Consider the following 25822-nt stretch of genomic DNA (forward strand, 5'->3'; position numbering starts at 1 on the left):
TGCTGTCTGAACTGTAATCACCATTTGAGTGAATGAAAGGTCACTTTACCCTACCTTGGTATTTTATTTTGTGTTTAGTTGTAGCCTACACACTCCCATTCTTGTGTACAATGACAGAAGAAGTATTCAGATCCTTGTACCAGCAGCACCAAGCAGTAAACACACTTATACTTATATACACTTGGTGGAATGTATGTCTACTGTACTTAAGCACACATTTTTGACACTTTATACTTCTACTCCAGTACAAGTCAGATGGAAGTATTGTACTTTTTTACACCACTACATGTACAGTATGTATCTATAGTTAAACTATAAACTAGTAACAACTTTACACACATGAAATATGATCATCTTATACAATGTGAGGCCATTTTACAGATTAAACTAACAGCAGGCCTGTATAAAGTATCTGAAATTAGCTTTATCTCCACACACAATAGTAAAATGCTAACACATAAATGTGAAAAAAATCTAATAATATATATAAATGAATAATATATAACACTGACAGACTATTTGTATAGTATATTTTTCTAATACCACTACAGAACTTTTACTTTACACAGTGGCATTGCTACTTTTCCTTCAATAAAGAATCAGAATACTTCTTCCACCACTGTGTGTTATATATTATTACTGAGTTATTAAAACAAGACTGTACCATTTTACGTAATACACATTAAGGCCTCTTACTCTCTGCTATGACCAGTAGCTAATGGTGGCTAATCTTAGCTAATGTTAGGAAGCTGTAGATAGATAGGTGTTGTTGTAACTGCCATTACTGAGTCAGTTCACTGACTTTATGAACCTTCTCTTCTTGTGCTACTTTTACACTTTGCATTTACCATTATCTCACAATTGCTGTTCAGCAAAAGTTAGAATGACTTTAAAATGCTGCTAGCAACCATAGATACAAGAACAAGTAGGCTTTAGCTTAACATTCTACTACCATCCTACTTTATTTATTTTCAGTTATTTGACCTAATATTTGCTAACTCACCATATACCTCTTGGGTATTTTAATCTGTAGAAGTGTATCATATTTTTAAGAGGATCATATACAGTATGTCATGTAAAATAATCTGTAAATTAACTATTAACTATAGCTGTCAAGTAAATTAAGAGTAACCATATTATTTGCCTATGTGGTGAAGTATAAATGGCCGTAAATGGAAATACTCAAGAAATTTATGTATGTTGTTACAGCATTTGAGGAAATGTATCTAAAATACATTCCTGTACTGCTTGTGTGTAATATAAAGACTCAACCCTCCAGTTTAGGAACACAACCCCCCATCACTGGGAAAGAGATGTTGCTGCTCTGACTTTCTTCTAATCCATGTCTCATGAGTAAATAATTTAAGTGATTCACATATTGTTTTCCATGCTTTCATTTGGCTTTTATTATTGAATGCATCACCTGTACAGATTTGTCTGTATTGTGAACTAAAAAACAGAAAAGGAATTTTCCAGCTTGCTCCCCTGTGCATGTCTGTATCCTTGCCAGTTGAAAAGACCTCTGCTCAACCTTACTGTACTTTGAATTATCTGCTGCATTCTTCGCAGTCTTAGTCATATCCTCCATGATTGCATGTTGCAATACAGTTTTCTTAAAATCAAATTCTTTACTGTTTTATTCAATGTTCTTCCTATGAACCAAGTTACTTTAGCAGGTGAGTGTTTCCATGCGCTTGGGTTTTTGTGCCTCTGTATGTGTCTATGGCTTGATAAAAAGTCAGTGGATTGTACAGTGGTTTGATTACACTGCTTTTTTCTAACAGCAGGCCTTTCTGGATAATGAATTTGACTGAGCTAGTTTTTCATCAGGATCAGATGTTGTGTGGCTCCCCAACAATCATCTGGACCGGACTGATATGTTCTCATTACTCTGTGTTTCCAGCATACTGTGCCTTACCTCTGCTCTTCCAATGAGGCTGCAATTGACGATGGAGTTTTTTGGGAAACTGGGGTAAAAACTTGAGGTCAGTTTGTTGCATTTTGTAAGAATGTCTGCATATGCGAGGTAACATGCTAACGTTTATCTTATTTAATTTAGTTTTAATGCTGATGAATGTGTTTAGAATATAAAATGTGATAAAGCACAAACTTGTTGAGAATTTGGGCACTTCACTAAAAATACTAATAATTTCTGTCTAACATCTTCACCTGGAGTTACATTTCAGGCCGAATATGGATCTGCCGTCTTCCTCACTGAGAATAAACAGCTCTGGGTTTGCAGGATGACTAGAAGATATACCTTGACTAGACTGGTGTGACAAATATACTACACGTCCGGCATTTGAAGGTCCTGACTGGCTCTCTGAACAGTGAACAGGAGGAGGAGGATGGGGGGAAGGGCAAAGAAAACACCAAATCTTTAAAGGTTATACTTCTGTCATCTGCTCAAACAATTCTCCCGTCCTGTGCTTGCACTTCTCCATGGCCCCCTTGCGACTACTGTAACCTTTTCTCCAAAAAGGAGAGAGTGAGCTACGCAAAACACTGGGGAAAAAATGACTGAGCACTGCAGAGAGAGAGAGAGACAGAGAAAGCAAAATCCATTCCCAACCCAAACAAGTTCTGGACTGAAAGAAAATTTATGTTATACTCCTGTTTTCATTTTCTTTGAATTCCTCTCTCTGATGATTAGTGGTGTTTGGTTTTGTTAACACACACACACACACACACATAATCCCTATCCTCCCCCTTTTTCGCCTTTCTCCTCCTCCTCTTGTTGTGGAATTCAATGTCCTAGGAGTCACTCCTCTCTCCTGCTGCTCTCTTTTGAGTCTGCAATGTCAGAGCTCTCCACAGAGGAATTCAACAGGAGCTGCAGATGAAAAAGAGTGAACTTCTCTCTTTAACCCAGGAGGTGCCCTGTAGTCTGAGGCCTCACCCGCCCTCCCTCATCCTCCTGCCCCCGTCTCCTGTCTGAGACCTGCACCTGTTCTGACTCGTCAGGTGAAGAGGATTCTCTGGCCTTACACTGTTTTTTCAGCTGACCATAGCTTTGGGGCAATTAGGGACCCAGTCTATTCATTTGTCTAGATTGCTGCTTTGCTCTGTATCTCTCTCTCTGTCTCTCCCCTATAACCCACCTCCCTTCCCTCCCTGCCTATCCTTACCCCCCTCCCACTCCATCTCCTGTCTAGCCTAGTCTGAGCCTGCTTGACACTTTGGCTGTGGGTACGTGTGGAGCTGCAGAAATTTCCCTGCTGGAGTAAAAGTGTGGGATCACATTGCAAGAACACAAAGAATTCTTCTGGTGGATAGGCGAGGTTGGATTGAGCACTGGACGGCAGGGATAGAAAAGTAAAAACTCCAAACCAAAGGATTTTGCAGTTGGAAGAGCAGCAGGTATGATAAGCCAGACTGTGGTTGTGTCTGTGACTCTGCTGGCCCTGTGCTGCCTGCTGTTCCCCAGAGGAGGGGAGAGTGCTGGGGGGATAGTTTCTCTGCGAGACGAGTCCCTGGATGACCCAGAAAATGAGCAAGAGCTTGCAGTGGACCCACACCCACTGGGAAGCAGCAACAAGGACAAGAGAGACACAGAGGAGGCTGCACAGGCAGGTGAGTGGAAAACATTCTACTTTTAACTAAAAAAATTGTTACATGTTACAGTGACAAGACGTCAAAGCTGTGTTTGGTCTGAGCTCCAGTATGACAGGGAAGAGCAAACACAGAACCATTCAGTCTCTTGACAGCTCCAATAGGTATGAGAAAGTCCAGGTGCTCACATGTTCACTACTCCTTCTCCACAGCATGCACGCATTCATTTATTTGGCTCACACTAAGCAAGAGAAGAAGACACTGAGTCAAACATCTTGCAGGCACATTTTTATGACACTGGCCTTTTCCACTGCCTCTGCTGCTGTAACCCTGCATGATTAATGCTGTCTCTGGTTCACAGTCACGCCGGAAGAACGGATATTGAAGACTGTTTTGCGATCAACCTCTTTTCTGGAGCTCTCTAACTAAGCTTCAAATGTAATACACCTCAGTCAGTCCACACTAGCTCTTTAGTGAGTCTCACAGATGGGTTTATGCTTTAATGGTAAGATGTAGCCGAGGTGATTGTGATACATTTATTGAGTATCTGGATGGATTTCGTGTCATTAAAACTGAGCTGTGGTTAATGGAGCACAACTAATGGAAAGAGAGAGAAGTGTTTTCCATGAAAGTGACCTCAGAACTTCAGACAACCTCAGAGGGAAATACTGATGGACCTCAAACAACCACTGAAATGCGTCTGGCTGTCTGGATTTTCCCTGGCAGCATTACATTGTTTGACATTGCAGGAAACAAATAATTGCCTCCTTTAACTCCCACATCACACATAAATGATACAAACAAAAATAAAAACCAGAATTATATAAACTTTAAATTTTACGTCAGCACTCAATTTGAATATGTTTCCATTGATTAATAATTTGGCATATGATTGGTAGTTTGACCCGCTAAGAAATTGTTGGTTTTTATCATTTAAAGAAATGACAGCTGAACATTTTAAACTCAGTTCAGGAGATAGATTGGGCCGGTGATAGCGGACTTTAGAGAATTTAGAAAGAATATGATGACCTCTTTCCTCTCTTCTTTTTCTTGTCTATCTAGCTATTTTGGGCAGGGTGAGGAGAGCACCAGACGAAGGCAAAAAGAAGAAGAAGGACAAGAAGAAGAACAAAGAGCCTAAGGACCCCAATGCCACCAAAAAACCCAAAACTGACAAGAAGGCAAAGAAGAAGGACAGGCAAACAACAACCACAACTCTACCACCAACCACAACAGGTGAGGCCAGACAGAGCAGTCAGTCAAGTTGGTTCTTGAATGACTTTGACTTGAATGAATGTTGTTGACCTTGTGTCTGTCTGCCTCCTCTAGCGATCCCGACTGAACCACCCACTGAACCTGAGCCATACACAGACTATCCCTATCCTGATGTTGGTGAGTGACACACATTTTGGGACTGCATAGCAATTAATGGGGTGGGCGTGGTCTTATTTTTCAGTTTCAGAGACCCTTAACACTTAACAGCATTATTAATGTTTTACTTGGACCATTTCCTGTCATTTTAGAGAAAAAATGAAATATACTACTGGTTTGGTACAACTTTTTTCCTCCATTAATAACTACAAAGTAAGCAGAGTGCAAAGACCTTAAAGGGGAACTCCACCCATTTTAAACATCAAAGTCTGTTTACAGGTCTTGTGGAGTACTAACACATATGAGAAGATGTTGTATAAAGCTTTTTGTGTCTCCAGAGGGAGCAGCGCAAAGTCTGATAAATTGCCTCAAGTGATGTCACTTGAGGTTGGGGCTGAAGACCACAAGTTTGAAAATGATCTGGTGGTGTGGACCTCTGTAGCCCGCTCCTCAACTCTGCTCAGTGTCAGCTAGACCCCTCTTGTATGACTACTGGATTCCTTATTTTAAATAAATACTAAAAGGGAATGCGGAAATATAAATTTGAATTAATAAAATAAATAAAAAGGCCCATCTCAACTTTTCCCTGGGCAAAAAGAATAAAAACAGAACACCCCCCCCCCCTCCTTTTCTGACCTCCCCTCCCCCCTAATAATTTGTGTACAGTCCCTTAGGATTTATAGACATTGTATGGGAGGTAACGCTGGACTCCTCCAATTTCCTCTTGTGCTCACACCACCATTATCCCATCTACAGGAAACAGTATCTACAATTGAAATTAGTAGGCTTTTAAACTATAATTCAGCTGTCATATTCATACTTTCCTGAAAACCTGTATTGAAACGCAATTTTGCTCCAACAAACACATGAAAGAACAACCATATTTTATTCCTGCTTGCTTCCATCTGCTTCCAATAACAGTTGCTGTATCATATTTCTAAGAAAGTGGTACTTTGTCATTTTGCATGTTTCAGTCACACAAGCAGCATTAAATAAAAGTATCTGTAGAACTAAACAACAGAACCATACAAAATATTTTAGACATCTAAGCCCACCATCAGCCAGCCTTTCCATCTGTTTCTCTATCAGACAATGATTACTGGAAACCAGACGAGGACTACTGGGATGCCGAGCCCACACCGTCCAGGCCTCTGCCCGAAACTTTGAGCACATATATCCCATACAAATACTTGGAGCCAGAGGAGGAAGTCCCAGCTTCTCCAGTAACAGACGTCTACTATGACTACTGGAAACCAGCGGAGAAAGAGCCGTCCACTCCAGTGCCTGACATCGACGACGACTACTGGACACCAGATGAGAAAGAACCATACATTCCCGTGACTGATAACTATGATAGCAATTGGAAAGAGATGGACCCGACGCCTCCTGCCCCTGAGGTTGATGGGAAGGCTGGGACAGACGACCCTGATTACTGGGACTCCACATGTATGTCTGACACATTACAGCTTTGTTTTAATTGAGGATGTTTGTGGGATGACAGTTTATCAAACTTGAAACAAAGATGAGATGGAACTATAATGATAGTTTCTAATTATCATTGGGATTTATTGCTTTTTAAATAACGGTTGAGTCAACAGCTATTCAGTTTAGAAGCTAACAATGTTTCATAACAACTTAATTTTATGTGCTCAGCAAAAGATCAGTTGGACATTTATGGCTCCACAACTGAAAAACACAAGTTCACAGAACTTTTTCACACGTTGTAATGAATCACAACTAAAGTTGAAGTTATCATGACTCACTCACACTTGCAGAAGCAAGAGCCTGGCTTCGTTTGGTGACACAACTGAATGTTTTAGGTTAAATAGTCTGAACAAGTGGAAATTCAGAATATAGACGGACATTTTTACAGTGAAAAGAATTCAGAGTCAAGTCTCATGATGGTGAATCCACTGAAACAATATTTTGACAAAGGAACACTTAAACTAGGCAAGGATAATACAGTTTCATGTGTCTGTTACAACAGAGGAATATTCATCGACATCCAATAGCTGATATTTAATACAATATCTTCCAAATTACATACTCTTTTCAAATAAAACTGAATAACTAATTATCCTTTAAGATCTAATTTACAGACTTCATGCTGAAATCTTTCATGATCATTGCCATCTGTTCCAGCCTCTGTCCACCTGAATTCAGCAGTGACTGAACTAGTTTTTCATCAGGATCAGATGTTGTGTGGCTCCCCAACAATCATCTGGACCGGACTGATATGTTCTCATTACTCTGTGTTTCCAGCATACTGTGCCTTACCTCTGCTCTTCCAACATTTCCACTGATTCACTCACACTCGCCCCGTCCTGCCTTTTCTGTTACTTTCTAAATAATCTATCTGTTTGACCTTTTTACATTTTTTATGTGTCATTGCATGTGTTATTTTTCCACTCCTGCAGTCGAGACGCCAGATAATCTTCCATTCCCTGATGGTGAAGAGGTCAGCCCTGAAATCAGAGTAGAAACTCTACCAGGTAACGGCTGTCACTCAAACTCGTTAGAAATCCAATTAACATCCATCACTCAATATGTCCACTTTTCAATTAGGCAGTACGAATTAGTAAGAAATCTCTCTAGACTTGTGATGCACATGAAACGTCCATTCCATCTGTGCCTTTGGGTTGGGAACTGAAAAATCATGAGCAATTCAACACATGGGAATAACATTAGAGTGAGTCTGTGAGCTAACCTGCCCTACTTTTCAGACAGGAGTGGGTGGGTTTGCTTGGTTCCAGAGACAAACCTTCCCTTTGCTTTGTTGTGGACTAAACAAAAAGCCCTGTCATCAGATCACGACTCCGTTATGATTCTTGTAAATGTAAATTAAAGATTTAACAACTCAATTACATGGTAGGCGTCGCTGTGGCATGCAAGTAGAGAGCTGTTGTTGTGGTTGAGTAAATCAGGGCTGTACTAACTTGTAAAACTTTGCAGATTAAACAGATTAAACAGATTAATCTCATAAAATCTCACTTGTAATGCAGCGGTGCATCTGAGGGATTGAACAATTCGCCTGACTTGATGTTTGGTCTTTTTTTACATAGAGGAGCCCACAGCCACTCCTCCCCATGAGGGGACGTGGTATGATGATTACGACGAATACGGTAATAATGAGTATGCACACGCACGCACACGCACACACACACACACACACACACACACACACACACACACACAACTGAAACATATCCATACACAAATGTTTTATATTAGATTCAGTAGGAAAGCTGCAGTGAGATTTCCTGCCAATTTATAACTGATCCTTTATGCCCTTTTTACTGTTTATTGTTCCTGATGGCTTGCAAAAGCCCCAGAAAAACTTGTATGCACTGCTGTACATGGGGCTGGTGTATTTTTGGGTATTTCAATAAAATTACCCTTGATTTTCTTATTTTCCACAGGGAGGAAAGAAGATGAGACGGATGACAAATGGATAGAGAAGGAGAGAGAGAGAGCGGCAAAAGAAAGAGAGAGGGAAGAGAGAGGTAAGACAACCCCAGATCTGCATCTTTTTTTTTAGCTTGCATAACACCACTCTGCACAGTCATGTCAGACTACATACAACATGGCCTGTGACCTAAGTTCAAAAGTACCAACAGCTCTAAGGTGTTCAGTCCCTTGGATCACATTTCTGTTATAAGAGAATGCAAATGTGAGTTTCCACCATGCTAATGTCATCGGGCCTTTGGTACTTCCTTTAACTTGCACGGCAGCATCACGAGTTCATCCTTCCAGAACAAAATGGAGATTATCCATCTCTTCTGAGCTGGACTGAAGCAATGAGAGTGGGAGTGGGAGGTTAACTGAGAATGATCGCATGCAACAGATTAGTGTGAGTGACAAAGAAAGGAGACAACAAGGGAGAATTGGCAGGCGGAGGATGTTGTAACACAGGGCTCATCACATTCAGCTCTTTTTCGCTACGTGTCCACCGTGTGTAGAGAGGTTAGCTGGTGGTTAAGGCGAGCCTGGCGTTTTATGACATAGAACACTGCCAGGACTGGTGTCACTAGGGCACTTCCTGTGTGGACGGTTCACTGCTATCTGGGTTTAAGGTGAAAAGCATTTTCAGCTTGGCATTGGCTCAGACGTTACTGAGGCGAGAAGCACTCATCTGTAACGCAGAGGCACAAAAGCAGATGTGTGTCTGCACCTACACACATGAGTGTGTGTCAGTGGGTGCATGTGTTTGTCCGCTTGTGCATGTGTGTACGATAGATAAGTGAGCCAACAGCATGTTTCACATTCCCATTGTCAGTAAATCTTACAGCAGCCATACTACCAACTACAGTACAGTTACTACAGTCTGGGTGGCATTAGCTCAGTCCCGGTCCTGAACCCCTAACTGCTTCCCGGGCGGGGCACAATGGATGCCCACTACTCCTAATTAGGATGGGTTAAATACAGAGTAGGAATTCCGCATGCATTGTGCTGTGTGTATAAAATTGTATGTGGCTAGTAGAGTTGATAAAGTTGATTTTAAAGTATGTCAGTGTCCTACACAGTTCAGTGTGTTAAAATATGAATAATGATAGATGGGATTCAGCAGTTCTTCAACAATAAACTCTCATGGTCCAAATGATCCAAGTTTGAGCAGAGTACACTTGGACTTGGAGGGAAATCACAACATCTGGGTTGTTTTTTCACCATACTCCAGCCCTCCAGGTTCTCTTGGGGGGTTTTGGCACATAAAATGTGCAAAATAATGATCAGTTCCTAGATAATTTCTGGGCACATGGAAAGAGAGATAATATTCAGCCAAGACAGCACAATTTATTTGGCATTCAGACTGTTTTTCTGACCCCTGCCAGAGAGAGCGCAGAAGCTGAAAGAGGCAGAGGAGCGGGCCAGGAACAGACCACGCGTCTTCAAAGAGCCAAAGAGTAAGTCAACGTTTGTTCAAGTCTGGAAATCACTGCATAAACTTTGGTAATACACTTAATTTGATTTTCTCCAATGTGCGTCTTTGTTTGTGGCAGAGTGTCCTCCCCTGGGGATGGAGTCTCATAAGATCGATCCAGACCAGCTTTCAGCCTCCTCTGTGTCTCAGTATAAATTTGCACCTCAGAGGGCGCGCCTCAACATGCAGGTACACAACAATCAGAGCAGGACTGCTGTGGTCTGACAGCTTACATACACTACAGCCATTACTTACATACTGCCAGGCCTTGAAGCAAACACCAGCTACCAGGCATGTTGGAAAATACTGTTATTGTTGAGTCTGTCGCTTTCATCGTTACAGCCTTTCTAGCAGCTAAGAGATTAAGTCAGCTGATACATTTTTCTGCTTTCCACTGCTGAGTTATCACGGCATCTGAGTCAAATGACTTGCATGTCAGTGCACAATAAGCTGATATTTGCTTTGAATTTGCACACATGTAAATGTGTGAGCTCAAAATGTCCCCAAGTCCAAGGACCCAGCAGCATGTGTTCTGACCTCTGTGGTTCCCAGGGCTCAGATGATGAAGATAACATGAGAGGTGGAGCCTGGTGTGCAAACTCAGACGACAGGGTCCACTGGTTTGAGATAGATGCTCGCAGGGAGACAGAGTTCACAGGAGTCATAACACAAGGACGAGACTCCTTGAATGAGTAAGACACAAACATACCCAAACAAATACACTGCATTTTCCAATTGAAAATTCAACATTTTGCCCACATATTGTCTCGTTTCAGGAATGACTATGTGTCGTCCTACTTCCTGGCTTTCAGCAATGATAGCAGAGAATGGACCACCATCCATGATGGATACTCTGACTGGGTGAGTTCACCTAAAATCATGTCACTTCCTTAGGCGCCATGTATGGTGTGTCCTTCCTCTTTTCCCTGACTCACATTTCTCCCTTTCGTCATTCCTCCAGTTGTTCTTTGGAAACAGCGATAAGGACACTCCAGTGATGAATCAGCTGGCAGAGCCTGTGCTCGCTCGCTACATCCGAATCATCCCTCAGAGCTGGAACGGCTCTCTGTGTATGAGGCTGGAGGTCCTAGGCTGCCCCCTGCCTGGTGAGCCTCAAACATATTAACATGTACACACCCTAAAACACACAAAATGACTAATATATTTTGTTATATATTGTTTCACAGATCCAGCTGATCAGTACCGGCAAAATGAAGTGGCTCCAGTCGATTACTTGGAATTCAAACATCACAGCTACTCAGAGATGGTTGCAGTGAGTATCCTAACATGCGGCCCTCTGCATGTCAGCTGGCTTTTTGAATTCCACAGGAGATCCTCAGTTATCTTCCCAAAGACTAAAACTAAAACAATTAAACCTCGAACCAGGAGGATAACAAGACCTTTCCACACTAACGCAACGTTCATTGCTCAACAGCACCCACACTTTTCAGAACTTATAAGAGCATTATTGATAAAATTTTAGTGCTTTCTCAGTGACATAAATACATCAGACTGAGCTATTGTTAACTGAATAAGATGGAGGGATGTTTACCTGCTGTGACATGTGAAATTGTTTCATAAATAATGTGTAAATGTAATGTTGTACAATACTTTGCGCACTGACTGTTTCACGTGTCTCAGCTCATGAAGTCGGTGAACGATGAGTGTCCCAACATCATCAGCATCTACAGCCTGGGTCGCAGCTCCAAGGGACTGGAAATCATGGCCATGGTCATCTCTGGCAACCCCACAGAGCATGAAATAGGTGGGAATATTGTATTTCACTGTGCTATCAATAGCAAAATAAAACTCCTAAAAGCACGTTTTCATTCCAAAAAAATGCAAACCAGATGTTTTCTCAAAAAATGTTCCAACTGTCTGAAATAGTGCTTGGTTGAGATTAAAACCTGCCAACTCTTGGGTCTCGATGACACCAGTGATGATTGCTGTAAATCCTAATAAACACCACGTGGAAGTCAGCAGATTATGGTTAAGATACCAACAACTACAGCCTTGTCTCGTTGTCTCTGCAGGTGAGCCAGAGTTGCGCTTCACGGCAGGTCTCCATGGAAATGAAGCAGTGGGTCGGGAGATGCTCCTGCTTCTCATGCAGTACCTGTGCAAAGAGTACAAAGACAGAAACCCCAGAGTCCAGCAGCTGGTAGATGGAATACGCATCCACCTGGTGCCCTCGCTCAACCCTGACGGACACGAGAAGGCTTTTGCGGTGGTCAGTGATTACAATAATTAAACATTAAATCTTTCTACTTAACTGGAAAACAATACAGAAAAAAGAGAGATGTGAGTGATTCATGCTGTGGTGGTGTGTTAGTGGTCAGGTGTGACATGGCTCCATGTGTCACTTGTGCAAATACTCCCCCCCGCAGGGATCAGAGCTGAGTGGATGGACCACTGGACACTTCACTGAGGATGGTTTTGACATCTTCCAGAATTTCCCCGACCTGAACAATATCCTGTGGGATGCTGAAGATAGGGGAATGGTGCCCAAACTCACCCCCAATCACCATGTACCCATACCAGACAACTTAGAGTCCAACAGCTCGGTAAGGAGGATAGATCTGCTGTGTCCTACAACCAGTTAATCATATATGTTGAGGAAAACAGACCTACAGTTAAGGGTTGTTTAGGGCAACTGGTCACCAATTAACAAAAATCTAAATACACTTAATATACACTAGTTGTATCTTAATTATATCTCTGTACAATCTTAAAAAGGAGGAATTGGCCTACTTGATTCACAAAAACGAGGATTTGCTCTGCTTACATGAGTTTTCCCTCCACTATGTGTGTAATCCTGATTTTCCTGTTTTTGTTCCAGATTGCTGTGGAAACCAGGGCCATAATCACCTGGATGAAAAGCCATCCATTTGTGTTGGGTGCGAACTTCCAGGGCGGGGAGTCAATTGTGGCATATCCTTATGACAGCTTACGTCTCAACAAACCTACCGAGAGCCAGAAGCGCCACAGCCGCAAGAAGAGACAGTATGACTCGTTCTCTCCTTTTCCCCACTGTGTTCTCTAGTTGCTTTCTTGCTTTACACTCATACTTATTTCCTCAACTCTCATTTTTCCTCCTCTTTCCTCCGCGAGGAAGGCTCTCCGTGAAGCACTCACACTTACTATCAGGTTAAATAACTACAGTCATTTCTTACAGGTATGACGAAGAAGGTTTTGACGTGACAGAGTGGGGAAGGGGCTACCAAGAGGAGCCAGAGGAAGAGTGGAGAGGAAGGGGACACGCAGAGCCAGAGGAAGAGTGGAGAGGAAGGGGATACGCAGAGCCAGAGGAGGAGTGGAGGGGCCACGGCTATGACCACGGTTACGACCATGGCTACGACCATGGCTACGACCAAAGTTACAACCAAGGTTATGCACACAGAGAGGAGGAAGAGGATGATAGAGGAAGAAGCACTGGCTACCAGTACGCTGAGCCAGAGGACGAGCCTCGAGTGATAGCGGATGAGTCCCTCTTCAGGTGGCTGGCTGTCTCTTACGCCTCCACACACCTCACCATGACACACAACTACCACGGCTCTTGTCACGGAGACACTACTACAGGGGGGCATGGCCTCGTCAACCGGGCCAAATGGAAGCCAATCACAGGAAGTAAGTAGAGGCCAGTAGGTTTATCACTGGTTTAAGATTCAGTTAAGGAAATGGCTTATTGATCATCAGAGCTGTCAACATTAACCTATTACTACACATGCTCTTGACGCACACTGTTGACTTTTTTTTCCTTATGTGTGTGTCATGTTTTTACGTGATGTTTGTCTGATTGTTGTTTTGATGTGTTTAGATTGTATATTCTAATATAATAGATATTTTACTAAATGTATCTTAATTTTTTAGTGCTATGTACTATGTAATCTTTTTTAGGGTGACTCTTACCATCTGTCTAGGGACTGAAGATGAAAAATAGCCGTTAGGCTAATTCTTGCATATTGACAGAAATGTTTATGAATATGCACTGTCCCTGTAATAAATAAATAGAATAGAATAGAATCACATGTTTTGCAGTTATTTTAACTTATAACACACCCTGGTGGACAATATGTGCTGTGCAGGCTCTGAGGTTAGTGTTTGTGCATGTGCATACCCACTCTAGGTATGAATGATTTCAGCTACCTGCACACCAACTGTTTTGAGTTGTCCATATTCTTGGGGTGTGATAAGTTCCCTCATCAGAGTGAGTTGGCATATGAGTGGGAGAAGAACAGGGAAGCGATGCTCATCTTCATGGAGCAGGTCAGTCTCACACACTCATGCTCACATGTGATATACAGTATACCAGCTGCTTTAGCCTCTGTACTCTAACCCGACTGACTTTTCCTTTAGCAACACCACCAGGTAGACATTTTTTGAATTTAGTCAATTCTCTCAACAACTGTTGGATTGGTACAAACATGAATGGTCCCCAAAGGATGAATTGACTTTGGTGATCCTCTGACTTTCCATCTAGTGCCATCATCAGCTCGAAATGTTACTGTCTCCACTGCCCTGGTTTATGACTAAATACCTGCAAAACAAATGACACTCCCATCAGCCTCAGCTGTACTTTGTGTTTAGTGCCAATTAGCACATTAAACGTTAAAATGCTAACATGCTAAACTAAGGTGGTGAACATAGTTATGGTCAAACATCAACAGCAGGGATGAGCAAAGACACATCAAAATGTATTTTAAAATAAGATACCAAATACCCTAACTTTAAGTGTATCAAAATAGACAGCCATGCCATATGTCAAAATAAACTACTGTAGTTTTGTATTTCAAAAATCCTAAATACTTTTCCAAGGTATCATGAAATACATCACGCAAACATTCTCTCGGCCTATTTAATCTATCCCTTCACTAGTTCACTAGTTCTGACTTAGCTTCACTAGTTCACTGACTTAGCTGATTAAGTGGATGTTTGAGAGCAACGGCTTTTCTCTGCCTAATGCGTCATCTGGGAAATCTGACATATACAACCAGTTAACAGATCAGATACTGATATATCCCTGTGATCACTCAGATGAAGGTTAGTTTTAAAGTCACTGACAGTTTAATGTTTAAGTAACAGTTTGCTAATGACTGATAATTGTATCCTTATTTGATGTTTCCTGATGAAGGGCCTACACTGCATCATCTAAGCTACAACAAACACGAGAAGTGGAGGGTTGACAACCTGCTGTTTAATGGCACCAACGTTATTTATGACAATAAGGCAAACGTGTGCTTTTAACAAGTTAGACCATTTTGTGGCATTTTTTTCATGCACAATCCACGAAAACATAACATAGGCTGAAAGAAGGAAGCTAACGTTAACTGTCAAGGCTACTGTGAAATAGTAAGCTAGAAGATTACATAAATTGGTAAAACAATTTAGCCTAGCCTACTAAAACAAACACCAAAACATAACAGGAACTGTTAAGAATTGTAGAAATTTATGCTACAAATCGATGGAAAAGTGGTAACCTAGACTTCTCACCTTGACATTCTCCATCAGGTGTGGATCAATTTTCCGTTCTGACCTCAACATGACAAATTACTGAGTAGGCACCAATCAGAAGCAGCATTTTTATGATGTCATATCGTAGACTTCTCAGTAGTATTATTGCAGGAGCCATTTATGTTACTTTGCATTAGTATTTTGGACACTGGGTGACAGTCATTAGATGCACAAGGTTGTATATAAGTGGCATAGGTGACAGGAAGTGGGGGGCCCAGGTAGGGGGAGCACACACAGTTCTCACCAGACCACAGATTAGAACAGAACAGAATACACGCAACTGGAAACAGTAGAATGGGAAACCAACTGGTATGTTCATTTATTTGTACAACTATTTACCAAAAACAGGTACATCAAAATGGTACTCAATGGTTGTTAACAAGAGAACTTGCAACTAATTATGTTCCCCTACTCCTTAAACTATTCCCTGCTCTATCTAGGTGCATCGAGGCATCAGGGGCATTGTGAAGGACCAGCAGGGGAACCCCATTGCAAATGCCACTGTGTCTGTAGAGGGGATAAACCACGATGTCACTACAGGTCTGGTGAAAGACTTCCTCTCTTCCCCTCTTGAGTCTTATATGTTATAATTTGTTTTAACTCAGGTGCTTTGAAACAAAATATAGCACCCTCTGGACTTAAAACAAAACCTCTGCCCACTCTTTGTCATTGTAGCACCAACAGGGGACTTCTGGCGGCTCCTTAACCCAGGGGAGTACCGTGTAACAGCTCGAGCTGAGGGCTTCTCATCCGTCACCAAACTCTGTGTGGTGGGTTACCAGCCAGGAGCAACCGCCTGCAGCTTCAACCTGGCAAAGTCCAACTGGGACCGCATTAAACAGGTAAGGCACTACCATCTTGAACTGAACACGCCCTCATTACATGTCTAGTACTTAAATGCAATATTTAATTGCAATATAAATGTAATATTTATGAGGCTCTATTTACAGAAATGCAATATAATATACATTACTTTGTTTTCAGGGGTGTATAAAGACCTTACATAATGAAACGTTATGTTTTTATTACCTTAGAATCAGTCATTTCTATCTACATACACGAGGGCCGCCATGTTTCTACAGTAGCCCAGACAGACAAACTACTCTACAGAGCGTGTTTTGAGCAAGTAATGTTAGTAGTAGTCAACTGTTTTATTAGAATTAAGAAAAAAAGAGAAATTTGGACAAATGAAGGACCACATGTATTATTTAGCACAAGAGCCGACAGAGCGTGTCGGCCACCGTAGCTTCTCCTGAGCGCTTGGAAAGCAAGTGGTGAGCGGTGCATTCAAGTGTAGATGGGACATAAAGAAGTATACAGAACTTTGATTCGTGCAAAATCACATATTGCATATAAATATTTTGCAAACATGTAATTTGTAATATGGTTATAACGGTTATTTTGCTGTCCACGTAGAGTTAACTAGATGTCTGTGTTTTGTTTACATGCTCTGATAATGCTAATCCAACACATCTTTGTAGTAGCGTCCATGTTGCGTCCAAAATCAACTTAACAACTCTGTAAATGGTACCGTCCGAGGAGCACATGAATGCAACCGTGAGCTGCTGGTTGCAATTCCCAACCCTCACCACTAGATGCCACTAAACCTTTAATGAAGTGTGTTTCTCAATTTCCCTGCAGATCATGGCCCTTCACGGCAACAAGCCAATTCGACTCAGCTACAGCAACACCAGAGTACAGAACCCTGTAGTTTCTAACAGTAACAGGCGTGTGGTTGATGGCAACAATAACTATTCACATAATTCACGACTCAGAGATGAAAGACAGAAGCGCAAGTTAGACAAGTTAGCTCGTCTTTGTCGCCTTCAGCGCTTTCAACACCTTCGACAGTGTTTAAGATTTAAGACGACGACAACATTACCCCCAACAACCACAGTTCCCACAACGCTACCCCCAACAACCACAGTTCCCACAACGCCAGAGACCACCACATTCTGGTATGACTCGTGGAACATAGGGGAGGGAGAGTCGACGCCTGGCGGTTTCACAGACTCCATGCTGGATTATAACTACGAATACAAGATTGATGACTTTTGAACTAAACACACGATTCAGTAAACATGCAACCATCCTCCCATTCTTGTAGTTCTCATTGCCATGTTGTACTTTGAGCAGGTTGATAAAGAATCAAATGAAGAATCCCATCTTTGTATGGCATATATAGAATATTCACTATATTGATATAATATGTATCTATTACTTAACAAACTGACCCTGTTTGACAGTTCACCCTGCATTTTTCTGACTTGTTATAGGCTTTTTTATGAATGCTTTTTGCTTCATGAAAAGGTTTTTATTGTAGACGCACATTAACAACAGTCATGATTTTTTTTTTTTTTTTTTTTTTTTGAAAACACTTCCAACATACACCTTACTTCAGTGACTTTAAAACTAACCTTCATCTGAGTGATCACAGGGATATATCAATATCTGATCTGTTAACTGGTTGTATATGTCAGATTTCCCAGAGTTGTATTATGTACACTCGTCTCCACCCATGGCAGAAATGTTTTTACATTATGAACAGTCACTAAAGGTTTAAAATGCATTTGTTCAAAGTTGGAAACAGAGTCACAAGGAAAGAGTCTTCTGTCATGTTTCCTCAGACACAGCTGGGTTATTTTTCAAATAAAGGCTTGTTACTACACAACACTTGTCTTCTCTTTTTTTAGCACCACGGTAAACGCTGATTTCTGGTTAACAGGAGTTCATTGACCTTTACGATACTGAACAGCATCAGGGACTGTAATTCTTGGCCCAACGTTGATGTGATTAGTTTGTGGTCAGGAGAAATCAGTCTGAATATGCGTCAATAGTGTCCAAGAAGTGTCATCATGTACTGTATGTGGATATGGACCCTCAGTGGCTGATGTTCATCTCACTTTCCTCATCGTCGTCAGCGGAGAAGGCAGAGAAGCTGACTGGCTCACATTCAAGAGTACGTAAATTAACCAGGCATGCTATTTGGGTGCTGCTGAACTCTGGAATAGTAACCAAAAGGACTTCTTGGCCATCGGGACCTGGCAGGAAGAGAAGCAGAAGAAATATGTGAGCACATTAGTTAGAGGCAAAACAGTTAAAATGGAATAATATGGCCAAAATAATGTAAATGTCTCATTTATTTGGAGTCTCAAGAAAGAGCATAGCAATCATCAGTGATGTTTCTTATGTGTACATGTACACACCACACACTGACCTTTGATGAGCTTGGACTCAAAGGTTGGGGCATTGCCACTGAAGTAAACGTGGGGACACTCTTCCAAGATGAAAGGGTCTTTTTGGTAAAATGGGAAACAACCTGACACAAAATGTACACAGAACAGTAAATTATTTCAACCAATATCAGCCAGAAGGTTTGTGTTTTATTCTGCATCAACCTGTCTGACTAACCTAGAGTATCAGGTGCCGTAGGGGCCAGGTGTCGGAGTCGTAGCGTTTCCTCCAGTATTTCCAGGTGACTGTCCAAGCTGCTGTACTTCTGAATATCACAGACATTCTGGCCTGATGTGCCCAGGAACCTTGATGGAAACGCAAATACTGGACCTTAAACATCTGCAGATACAAGGCTAAATGCAAGATGGAGGACAGTGACTGTGACTGGCATTGCTTACCTCACGCCATCAATGTTAGCCATGTATGGATTGGAGGCCAACTGTAAGGTGGGGTACGCAGAGGACAAGGGGAACATACAGCGGTGGAGAGGCTGCTGTGGGAGGGTGTAGTTGGTGGGGTCATACTGGCCCGGCATTACATCTACTGGAACAGATGCCTACAACAGCAGGAGGCAATATTATTAGTTCATAATGATTTTCTATATACACTTGTGTTGAGTCATCGCCATCTTTGGTCACACGCATTAATTCATTCTAATGCTTATGATCTAGGAACTTTCTCAGTATACACTTCGTTTTCTCAACACCAATGTTATGCTACTGCTGACATGAGCAGCAGATAAATACTGTAATAGGTGTGAGTGATTAAAATCCACTCTCACTCTAAATTTAATTCTATATTGATGTATCACGACTGAGTATATTTTCTGGAAAAATCAAATAAAAAACTTTTTATGGATGTATAATCAGGCAGGAATAATAGAACCAGGGATTAAGATTAAGATTAAGAAGCCACTACAGTGTTAACATGGCATAATCTCTGGCGGTATGCAAGTATATATCAACTCATTGTATATGTTGTCATATTGCACAAAATAAAAACAAAACAAAAAGAAATAACATATGCATGCATAGAGGGGGAGGCAGACTCACCACCAGCTGAAGCAGCAACTCATCCAGCAGACGAATGGCCTCCACGCTGCCGGCCTGAGTCTTCTTGGTGAGGTACTTGGGCTTGACACACCAGGAAAGAAAAACAGGTATTTGAAAGTCTTTTACAAGTGCGCCTTTTGCTTATTTTCTCAAGGCGTAAAACAAACAAACAAACAAAAAAAAGAGATATACCCTCAGTGGCCACTTTCTTAGGTACACCTTTCTAGTACTGGGTTGGACCCCCTGTTGCCTTCAGAACTGCCTTAATTCTTTGTGGCATACTTTCAACAAGGTGTTGGAAACATTCCTCAGAGACTTTTGTCCATATTGACATGATAGCATCACGCAGTTGCTGCAGATTTGTTGGCTGCACATCCATGATGTGAATCTCCCGTTCCACCACATCCCAAAGGTGCTCTACTGGATTGAGATCTGGTGACTGTGGAGGCAACTGGTTCTAAAGCTGATGATACACAGACCAACTTTTAGAGCAATCGCGCAGGGCAACGTTGCCATCAATGGTAATGAGTAAAGATTACTACCGTAATCCCTTTCTCCCACCACCCGTCCCGCACCGCCGCTATCCGTTCAAAACATAGTCGGACTTGCCACTAGCAAGATTGCCCAACAACATTGCTCAAAAAGTTGCCCCGTGTATCATCAGCTTAAGGGGCCCAAAGCGTGCCAAGAAAGTATCCCCCACACCATTACACCACCAGGATGGATCCATGCTTTCATGTTGTTTATGCCAAATTCTGACCCTACCATCTGAATGTCGCAGCTGAAATCAAGACTCATCAGACCAGGTAACGTTTTTCCAGTCTTCTATTGTCCAGTTTTGGTGAGCCTGTGCGAATTGCAGCCTCAGTTTCCTGTTCTTAGTTGACAGGAGTGGCACCTGGTGTGGTCTTCTGCTGCTGTAGCCCATCTGCTTCAAGGTTCAACATGTTGTGCGTTCAGAGATGGTGTTCTCCATACCTTGGGAGTTTCTGTCATCTTGATCCCGTCTGCCCATTCTCCTCTCACCTCTGACATCAACGAGGCATCTTTGTCCGCACAACTGCCGCTCACTGGACATTTTCTCTTTTTCGTAACATTCTCTGTAAACCCTAGAGATGGTTGTGTGTGAAAATCCCAGTAGATCAGCAGTTTCTGAAATACTCAGACCAGCCTGTCTGGCACCAACAACAATGCCACGTTCAAAGTCACTTAAATCCCCTTTCTTCCCCATTCTGATGATCGGTTAGAACTTCAGCAAGTTGTCTTCACCACATCTACATGCCTAAATGCATTGGGTTGCTGCCATGTGATTGGCTAATTAGTTATTCATTATAACAATCAAATGAACAGGTGTACCTAATAAAGTGGCCAGTGAGTGTTTGTCAGGTTTAAACCACTTCCAGGTACCTTCGTTGATGCGTCCTTGTCCTGGGTGCTTTGGCTCAGGAGGTTTCCAGCCAGCAGGACCCTGGAAATTGTTGCTGCCCCACTCTGCTCCCTCTGGTCTCCGAGTTGACCTGTTACCATGTCAACCAGCAGCTGTAGCCCCAGCATGCTGTCGGCGTGACTACTGCCGAGACCAAGTCCCGAGGTCAGGAGCACAAACCTGGATGGCGACACACAACAGCATTAGGACCTTATCATAAAAGGCTGAAACCTAAGCTTTGTACGTTTGTTTACCTGTCAGAGCTGAGTACGGGTCTTGTTGTCTGCAGAGGAAGGTCAGCCATGCAAAACTCCTCAACTGTGAACTTCCCATCATTCCTTTCGGCTCCATATATTGCAATAACACTACCTGAAAAAGAAAGAGAAGGGACATACAAGAGACAAGCTGTAATGAGTGTAGGCATGGACCGGTTTCAAATTATGATAACTTTAAATATCACGGTTTCACAGTATTGCGTTAACAGCTCTAAAATATGTTATTTTTAAATGTCTGGGTTGTTTTCCACCCTACACACACAAGGAAGGGCCGCGGTACTCTCTACACTGCACGCAACCTGCGAGATTCCTGCACCTTCTGTCTTCTGACAACACATTAAAAACAGCTCATAGCGCAGCAATAGTATAACGTAAGATTTTAGTGGTTTTGAAACCTTGACTTTTTCATACCGCGGGATACCTTGAAACCAGTAACTGGCCCATGCCTTATTGAATAATGCAACACTGTGATTGTTTAGTGAAGTCACACTGACATCTTCTGAGTGCCTTGACATCAGGAACAAAATCTAACCTGTGACACACTTGTCTCTGTCAATTTTGCCTTCAAGTTTGATCCTCTGTAGCTCATCCTCCAGAATCAGTTCATCTGTTTCACTGATGTATTTGGCTCGTGCAGGCTGGGGCAGCAGGTTGTGCTAAAAGGAGAGAGAGAGCAAGATAGGAGACATGATTTGTGGCTTGTAGTTTCATTTTGTCTGGGATCAGCTGGTGAATTTAGCATGACTGCCTACCTCATCACTAATCTCTCTCAGGATAGATGGCTGCAAGTCCATACGCTTGAACAAGGTTCCCACAATGCAACATTGCTCCCCTGTCTGAAGATCACACAGCTTCCTGATAAGCACGTCCGATCCTGACAGAGACAGAAAAAGACAGATTTTTTTTTTAAATGCATGGACATATAAACCAGATGCTTTAGAGTCCCAGGTATAGGAAGCTTACCCCACTTCTGCTGGGCTCTCTCTGAGAGCAAGGGCCTCATCTGCATGAGTCGTGCTGCGTAAATATGAGCATACTGACGACTGAAACTCCTCTCCCCGACTTTGTAGCGCTCGGAGCAGGGACTGTAGGCCAGCAACAGTCTCTCAAACACCGGGCCCTGGTCCTCGGAGGCAGGGCGGCGGAGCAGAGAGGAGCCCTCCTTCTGGGCACTCAGGTCGGAGAACATGTCTTGTAGCAGAGGAGCGTTTACCAGAAATGTATCCACTTGGTTACATACACACTTAATGACTGCCGTGCAAGTTAACTTACATCTTATAAAGTGGGTTTAACAGGCTTGAAAGTCAAACGTTTTGAGCCTAACTTAGCGTGCAAAACACTATTGAAAAGGTCGTGAATGTAACAGATTTAACGACCTTACCTTTGAATAGGGGATGTCAAGCTTCAGCTGCTACCCGTCTTAAATCGGGTATTAAGTTATATTTTCAGATATCACTTATTTTAGTCCTTGTCAGCGAGGAAAAGAAACAATTCCCGCGAAATCACCCGCTTCTTCTTCTTCTTCGGGTTTTTTTACGGCAGCTGGCATCCATTGAGTTGCATTACTGCCACCTTCAGTTTTTATTTACCCTTTGCTTCCATTCATACTAAATCCATTTATATTTAAATATCCATTTCCTACCCTCCACACTCTCTCCATACTCCACTAAACTTTTTACTGTATTATCTATCCGTCCTATTTTTTTAACTGTGTTATCATTTCTTGTCTTTCCTGAGTAAATTTCCTGCATGTTGTCTATGAAGATTCTCAGTCATCCAGGTCATAGTTATCCAACGAAGGTTAAAATCAAGGGCAACTGGACTTGGTTGAAGTATCTTCAACCAAGTCCAGTTGGATTCCTGCATGTTATAAGAATATGTTCTGCTGTTTCAGCCTCCTGACATTGTTCACACATTCCTGTAGGATGTTTTCCTGTTATTAAAAGTGTGCTGTTAAGATTGCTATGCCCAATTCTCAGCCTACTTATTATCACCTGCTCTTTCCTCTTTGCTCCCCTACTTCTTGATATACCTACTTTACTTTGGACTCTGTGTAAATGTCTCCCTTTTATTGCATTATCCCAGCTCTGTTGCCATTGTTGATTTACACTTCTCCACACTATGCCTTTCCCCTCTGATTTTGATAATTTAATGTTGACATCCCCTTTTTTAACTGCTTCTTTTGCCACCTTATCTGCTTTCTCATTTCCCTGAATTCCCGAGTGTGCAGGGACCCATAGAAATATGACATTTTGCCCCTGCCGAGCTATTCTTGAATTCATAAATAAGACTTCATAAAGCAAGTCCAGGTGACTTCTAGTTGTGCATGTCTTCATGCTTATAAGAGCTGACACAGAGTCACTACATATTAATATTTCCTTATCACTAATTTGTTCTGTCAATTCCAACGCCATCAATATGGCAAACAGTTCTACTGCAAATACACTCAGACAATCAGATGTTCTTTTGCTAAGTTCTAACTGATACTTAGGAACAAGAACTGCAGACCCTGTTGTATCTGTTTGCATGTCCTTTGACCCATCTGTGAAAATCTGAATACTTTCCTTATACTTACATTCCCTATAGCTATAATATACACTAGTTACGTCGGCATTCTCATTATTGCGTTTAATCTCAAGTAGTTCCAAATCTACACATGGTACTTCTAATTCCCAGACAGGTCTGATAGGCCACACCACATTTGCACCAAACTTTTTATCATATAAATAATAATAATAATAATCCTTATTTGTAGAGCACTTTTCAAAAACAAGTTACAAAGTGCTTTAACAAGTGTAAAGAATAATACAAAAAAAAAGATAAGAGCATGAAAATTTAATATAAAATTAGTAAAATACAATAAAATAAAAGGGATAAAATAAAGTCAAATAAGATCGGGAAAAGCTCTCCTATAAAAGTATGTTTTAAGAAGGGACTTAAAAGAGTTCACTGACTCAGCCGACCTGATTTCCTCGGGCAGGCTGTTCCAGAGCCTCGGGGCCCTGACAGCAAACGCTCTGTCCCCTTTAGTTTTCAGTCGAGACTCTGGAACAGACAACAGACCTCTGCCCGAGGATCTCAAGGTACGTTCTGGTGCGTATGGGACTAAAAGGTCAGAAATATAATAAGGCGAGAGGCCATGAAGAGCTTTAAAAGTGATCAATAGAATTTTAAAGTCAATTCTAAAACATACTGGGAGCCAGTGTAATGAAGCTAAAATAGGAGTAATGTGGTCATATTTCTTTGTTCTGGTTAAAAGCCTGGCAGCTGAGTTCTGGACAGTCTGGAGTCGATCAGTAGATTTTTGGGTTAAACAGGTGAAAAGGCTGTTGCAATAATCCAGGCGTGATGAGATGAAGGCGTGTAAAATGGTCTCGGTGTCCTTAAAAGTTAACATAGATCGAATTTTAGCTATATTTCTAAGTTGATAAAAACATGATTGAACAAGCTTTGTGGTGTGCTGCTCGAAATTTAAATTACTATCAAACCCCTGTATCCCTTGCCATTTGCTCTCCTGTCCACCCAAAACTTGTTTTTTGTGTTGTCTGCTTCTCCCAGCACGTCTGCAGCACCCTTTTTGCTGGATGGCTCCATGCCCACTTAAATTGACCCAATAATTAGCCCCCAGCTGCTTCCTCCTCAACCACAATGGCATTTCACCTGCTTCTACTTGGGGAGCACATACTGGGGAGGTTCTAACCACTCTACACACCCTACACTCTTAAAGCCCGAGCTTGTATAACATCTAGGTCTGCTAACACAGATTTGGCTGCCGAACCATATACAATACTTCCATAGTCTAACCTTGATCTTATTAAGGCTATATATATATGTATTTCAGCGATGCTACATCCGCTCCCCACCCCAATCCTGCAAGACACCTCATGACATTTATAACTTTTTTACTCTTATCAACTACATATCTAATATGCTCCCTCCATGTTAATCTCACATCAAAATACACTCCCAAAAAACGAAAACTTTCGACTCTCTCTAAATTATTTCCATACAATTTCAAATACCATTCCCTGACTTTCTTTCTTGTGAAGAATATAACTTTTGTTTTTTCCACTGAAAACTTAAATCCCCATTTTGTTCCCCACTTTTCGACTTGATTAATTCCATCTTGCATTTTCTTAGCTACATATTCCACATTTCTCCCTCTTTTCCACAATGCTCCATCATCTGCAAACAATGATCTCCCCATATCAGTTGGAATGTTTACAAATAAATCATTTATCATAATGGAAAATAAAGTTGGACTTATTACACTCCCCTGAGGTGTCCTGTTTTCTACTATATATTGGCTAGATAGTTCTGCTCCTATCTTCACCTGAATAGTTCTTTCATTTAAAAAGTCCATAATCCAATTGAACATTCTCCCTCCAACACCCATTAAGTTTAGTTTAATTAGCAATCCTTCCTTCCATAACATATCATATGCCTTTTCCACGTCGAAAAATACTGCAACCATTGTCTCTTT

The 25822-nt window shown here is 41.7% G+C and overlaps 2 protein-coding genes across 4 annotated transcripts; one reads left to right on the forward strand and one right to left on the reverse strand.

Moving 5' to 3' along the window:
- The first annotated feature begins 1925 nt into the window (after nucleotides 1–1925).
- On the forward strand, nucleotides 1926–18023 carry aebp1b (AE binding protein 1b). 2 transcript variants are annotated; one of them, XM_038702463.1, is made up of 23 exons: nucleotides 1926–1985; nucleotides 2187–3573; nucleotides 4615–4788; nucleotides 4882–4944; nucleotides 6013–6369; nucleotides 7341–7415; nucleotides 7986–8045; nucleotides 8343–8426; nucleotides 9753–9824; nucleotides 9921–10030; nucleotides 10394–10533; nucleotides 10618–10702; nucleotides 10803–10947; nucleotides 11029–11114; nucleotides 11483–11606; nucleotides 11875–12071; nucleotides 12229–12405; nucleotides 12681–12844; nucleotides 13017–13468; nucleotides 13968–14107; nucleotides 15793–15892; nucleotides 16028–16194; nucleotides 16994–18023. In XM_038702463.1, the coding sequence occupies exons 2-23, from the start codon at nucleotides 3363–3365 to the stop codon at nucleotides 17408–17410; spliced, it is 3600 nt and encodes a 1199-aa protein (XP_038558391.1). In that variant the 5' UTR covers nucleotides 1926–1985; nucleotides 2187–3362; the 3' UTR covers nucleotides 17411–18023. The 2 variants fall into 2 exon arrangements, with proteins under 2 accessions (XP_038558391.1, XP_038558390.1); XM_038702462.1 differs by having other exon boundaries at nucleotides 1972–3573.
- pold2 (polymerase (DNA directed), delta 2, regulatory subunit) lies at nucleotides 17699–22876 on the reverse strand. 2 transcript variants are annotated; one of them, XM_038702464.1, is made up of 11 exons: nucleotides 22721–22876; nucleotides 22303–22530; nucleotides 22092–22213; nucleotides 21872–21995; nucleotides 21319–21433; nucleotides 21046–21244; nucleotides 19639–19719; nucleotides 18985–19142; nucleotides 18764–18891; nucleotides 18570–18671; nucleotides 17699–18393 (listed from the first exon to the last, which is right to left on the reverse strand). In XM_038702464.1, the coding sequence occupies exons 2-11, from the start codon at nucleotides 22526–22528 to the stop codon at nucleotides 18233–18235; spliced, it is 1416 nt and encodes a 471-aa protein (XP_038558392.1). In that variant the 5' UTR covers nucleotides 22529–22530; nucleotides 22721–22876; the 3' UTR covers nucleotides 17699–18232. The 2 variants fall into 2 exon arrangements, with proteins under 2 accessions (XP_038558392.1, XP_038558393.1); XM_038702465.1 differs by lacking the exon at nucleotides 22721–22876 and having other exon boundaries at nucleotides 22303–22696.
- Between the last annotated feature and the right edge of the window lie 2946 nt (nucleotides 22877–25822).

This window comes from Micropterus salmoides, unplaced genomic scaffold (assembly GCF_014851395.1).
Source record: "Micropterus salmoides isolate LMB-PRFRI ecotype aquatic unplaced genomic scaffold, ASM1485139v1 Ms_hic_scaffold_7, whole genome shotgun sequence".
NCBI classification, from domain to species: Eukaryota; Metazoa; Chordata; class Actinopteri; order Centrarchiformes; family Centrarchidae; genus Micropterus; species Micropterus salmoides.

Bases quoted from the DNA above. Each gene is read 5' to 3' on its own strand.
- aebp1b (XM_038702463.1), top strand. From the start codon at position 3,363: ATGATAAGCCAGACTGTGGTTGTGTCTGTGACTCTGCTGGCCCTGTGC. The intron at 10,703-10,802 runs GTGAGTTCACCT...TCATTCCTCCAG, and splicing joins ATGATGGATACTCTGACTGG to TTGTTCTTTGGAAACAGCGA. The intron at 13,469-13,967 runs GTAAGTAGAGGC...TACCCACTCTAG, and splicing joins ATGGAAGCCAATCACAGGAA to GTATGAATGATTTCAGCTAC.
- pold2 (XM_038702464.1), bottom strand. From the start codon at position 22,528: ATGTTCTCCGACCTGAGTGCCCAGAAGGAGGGCTCCTCTCTGCTCCGC. The intron at 22,214-22,302 runs GTAAGCTTCCTA...TGTCTCTGTCAG, and splicing joins GAGAGCCCAGCAGAAGTGGG to GATCGGACGTGCTTATCAGG. The intron at 18,892-18,984 runs GTAAGCAATGCC...GTTTCCATCAAG, and splicing joins GCTAACATTGATGGCGTGAG to GTTCCTGGGCACATCAGGCC.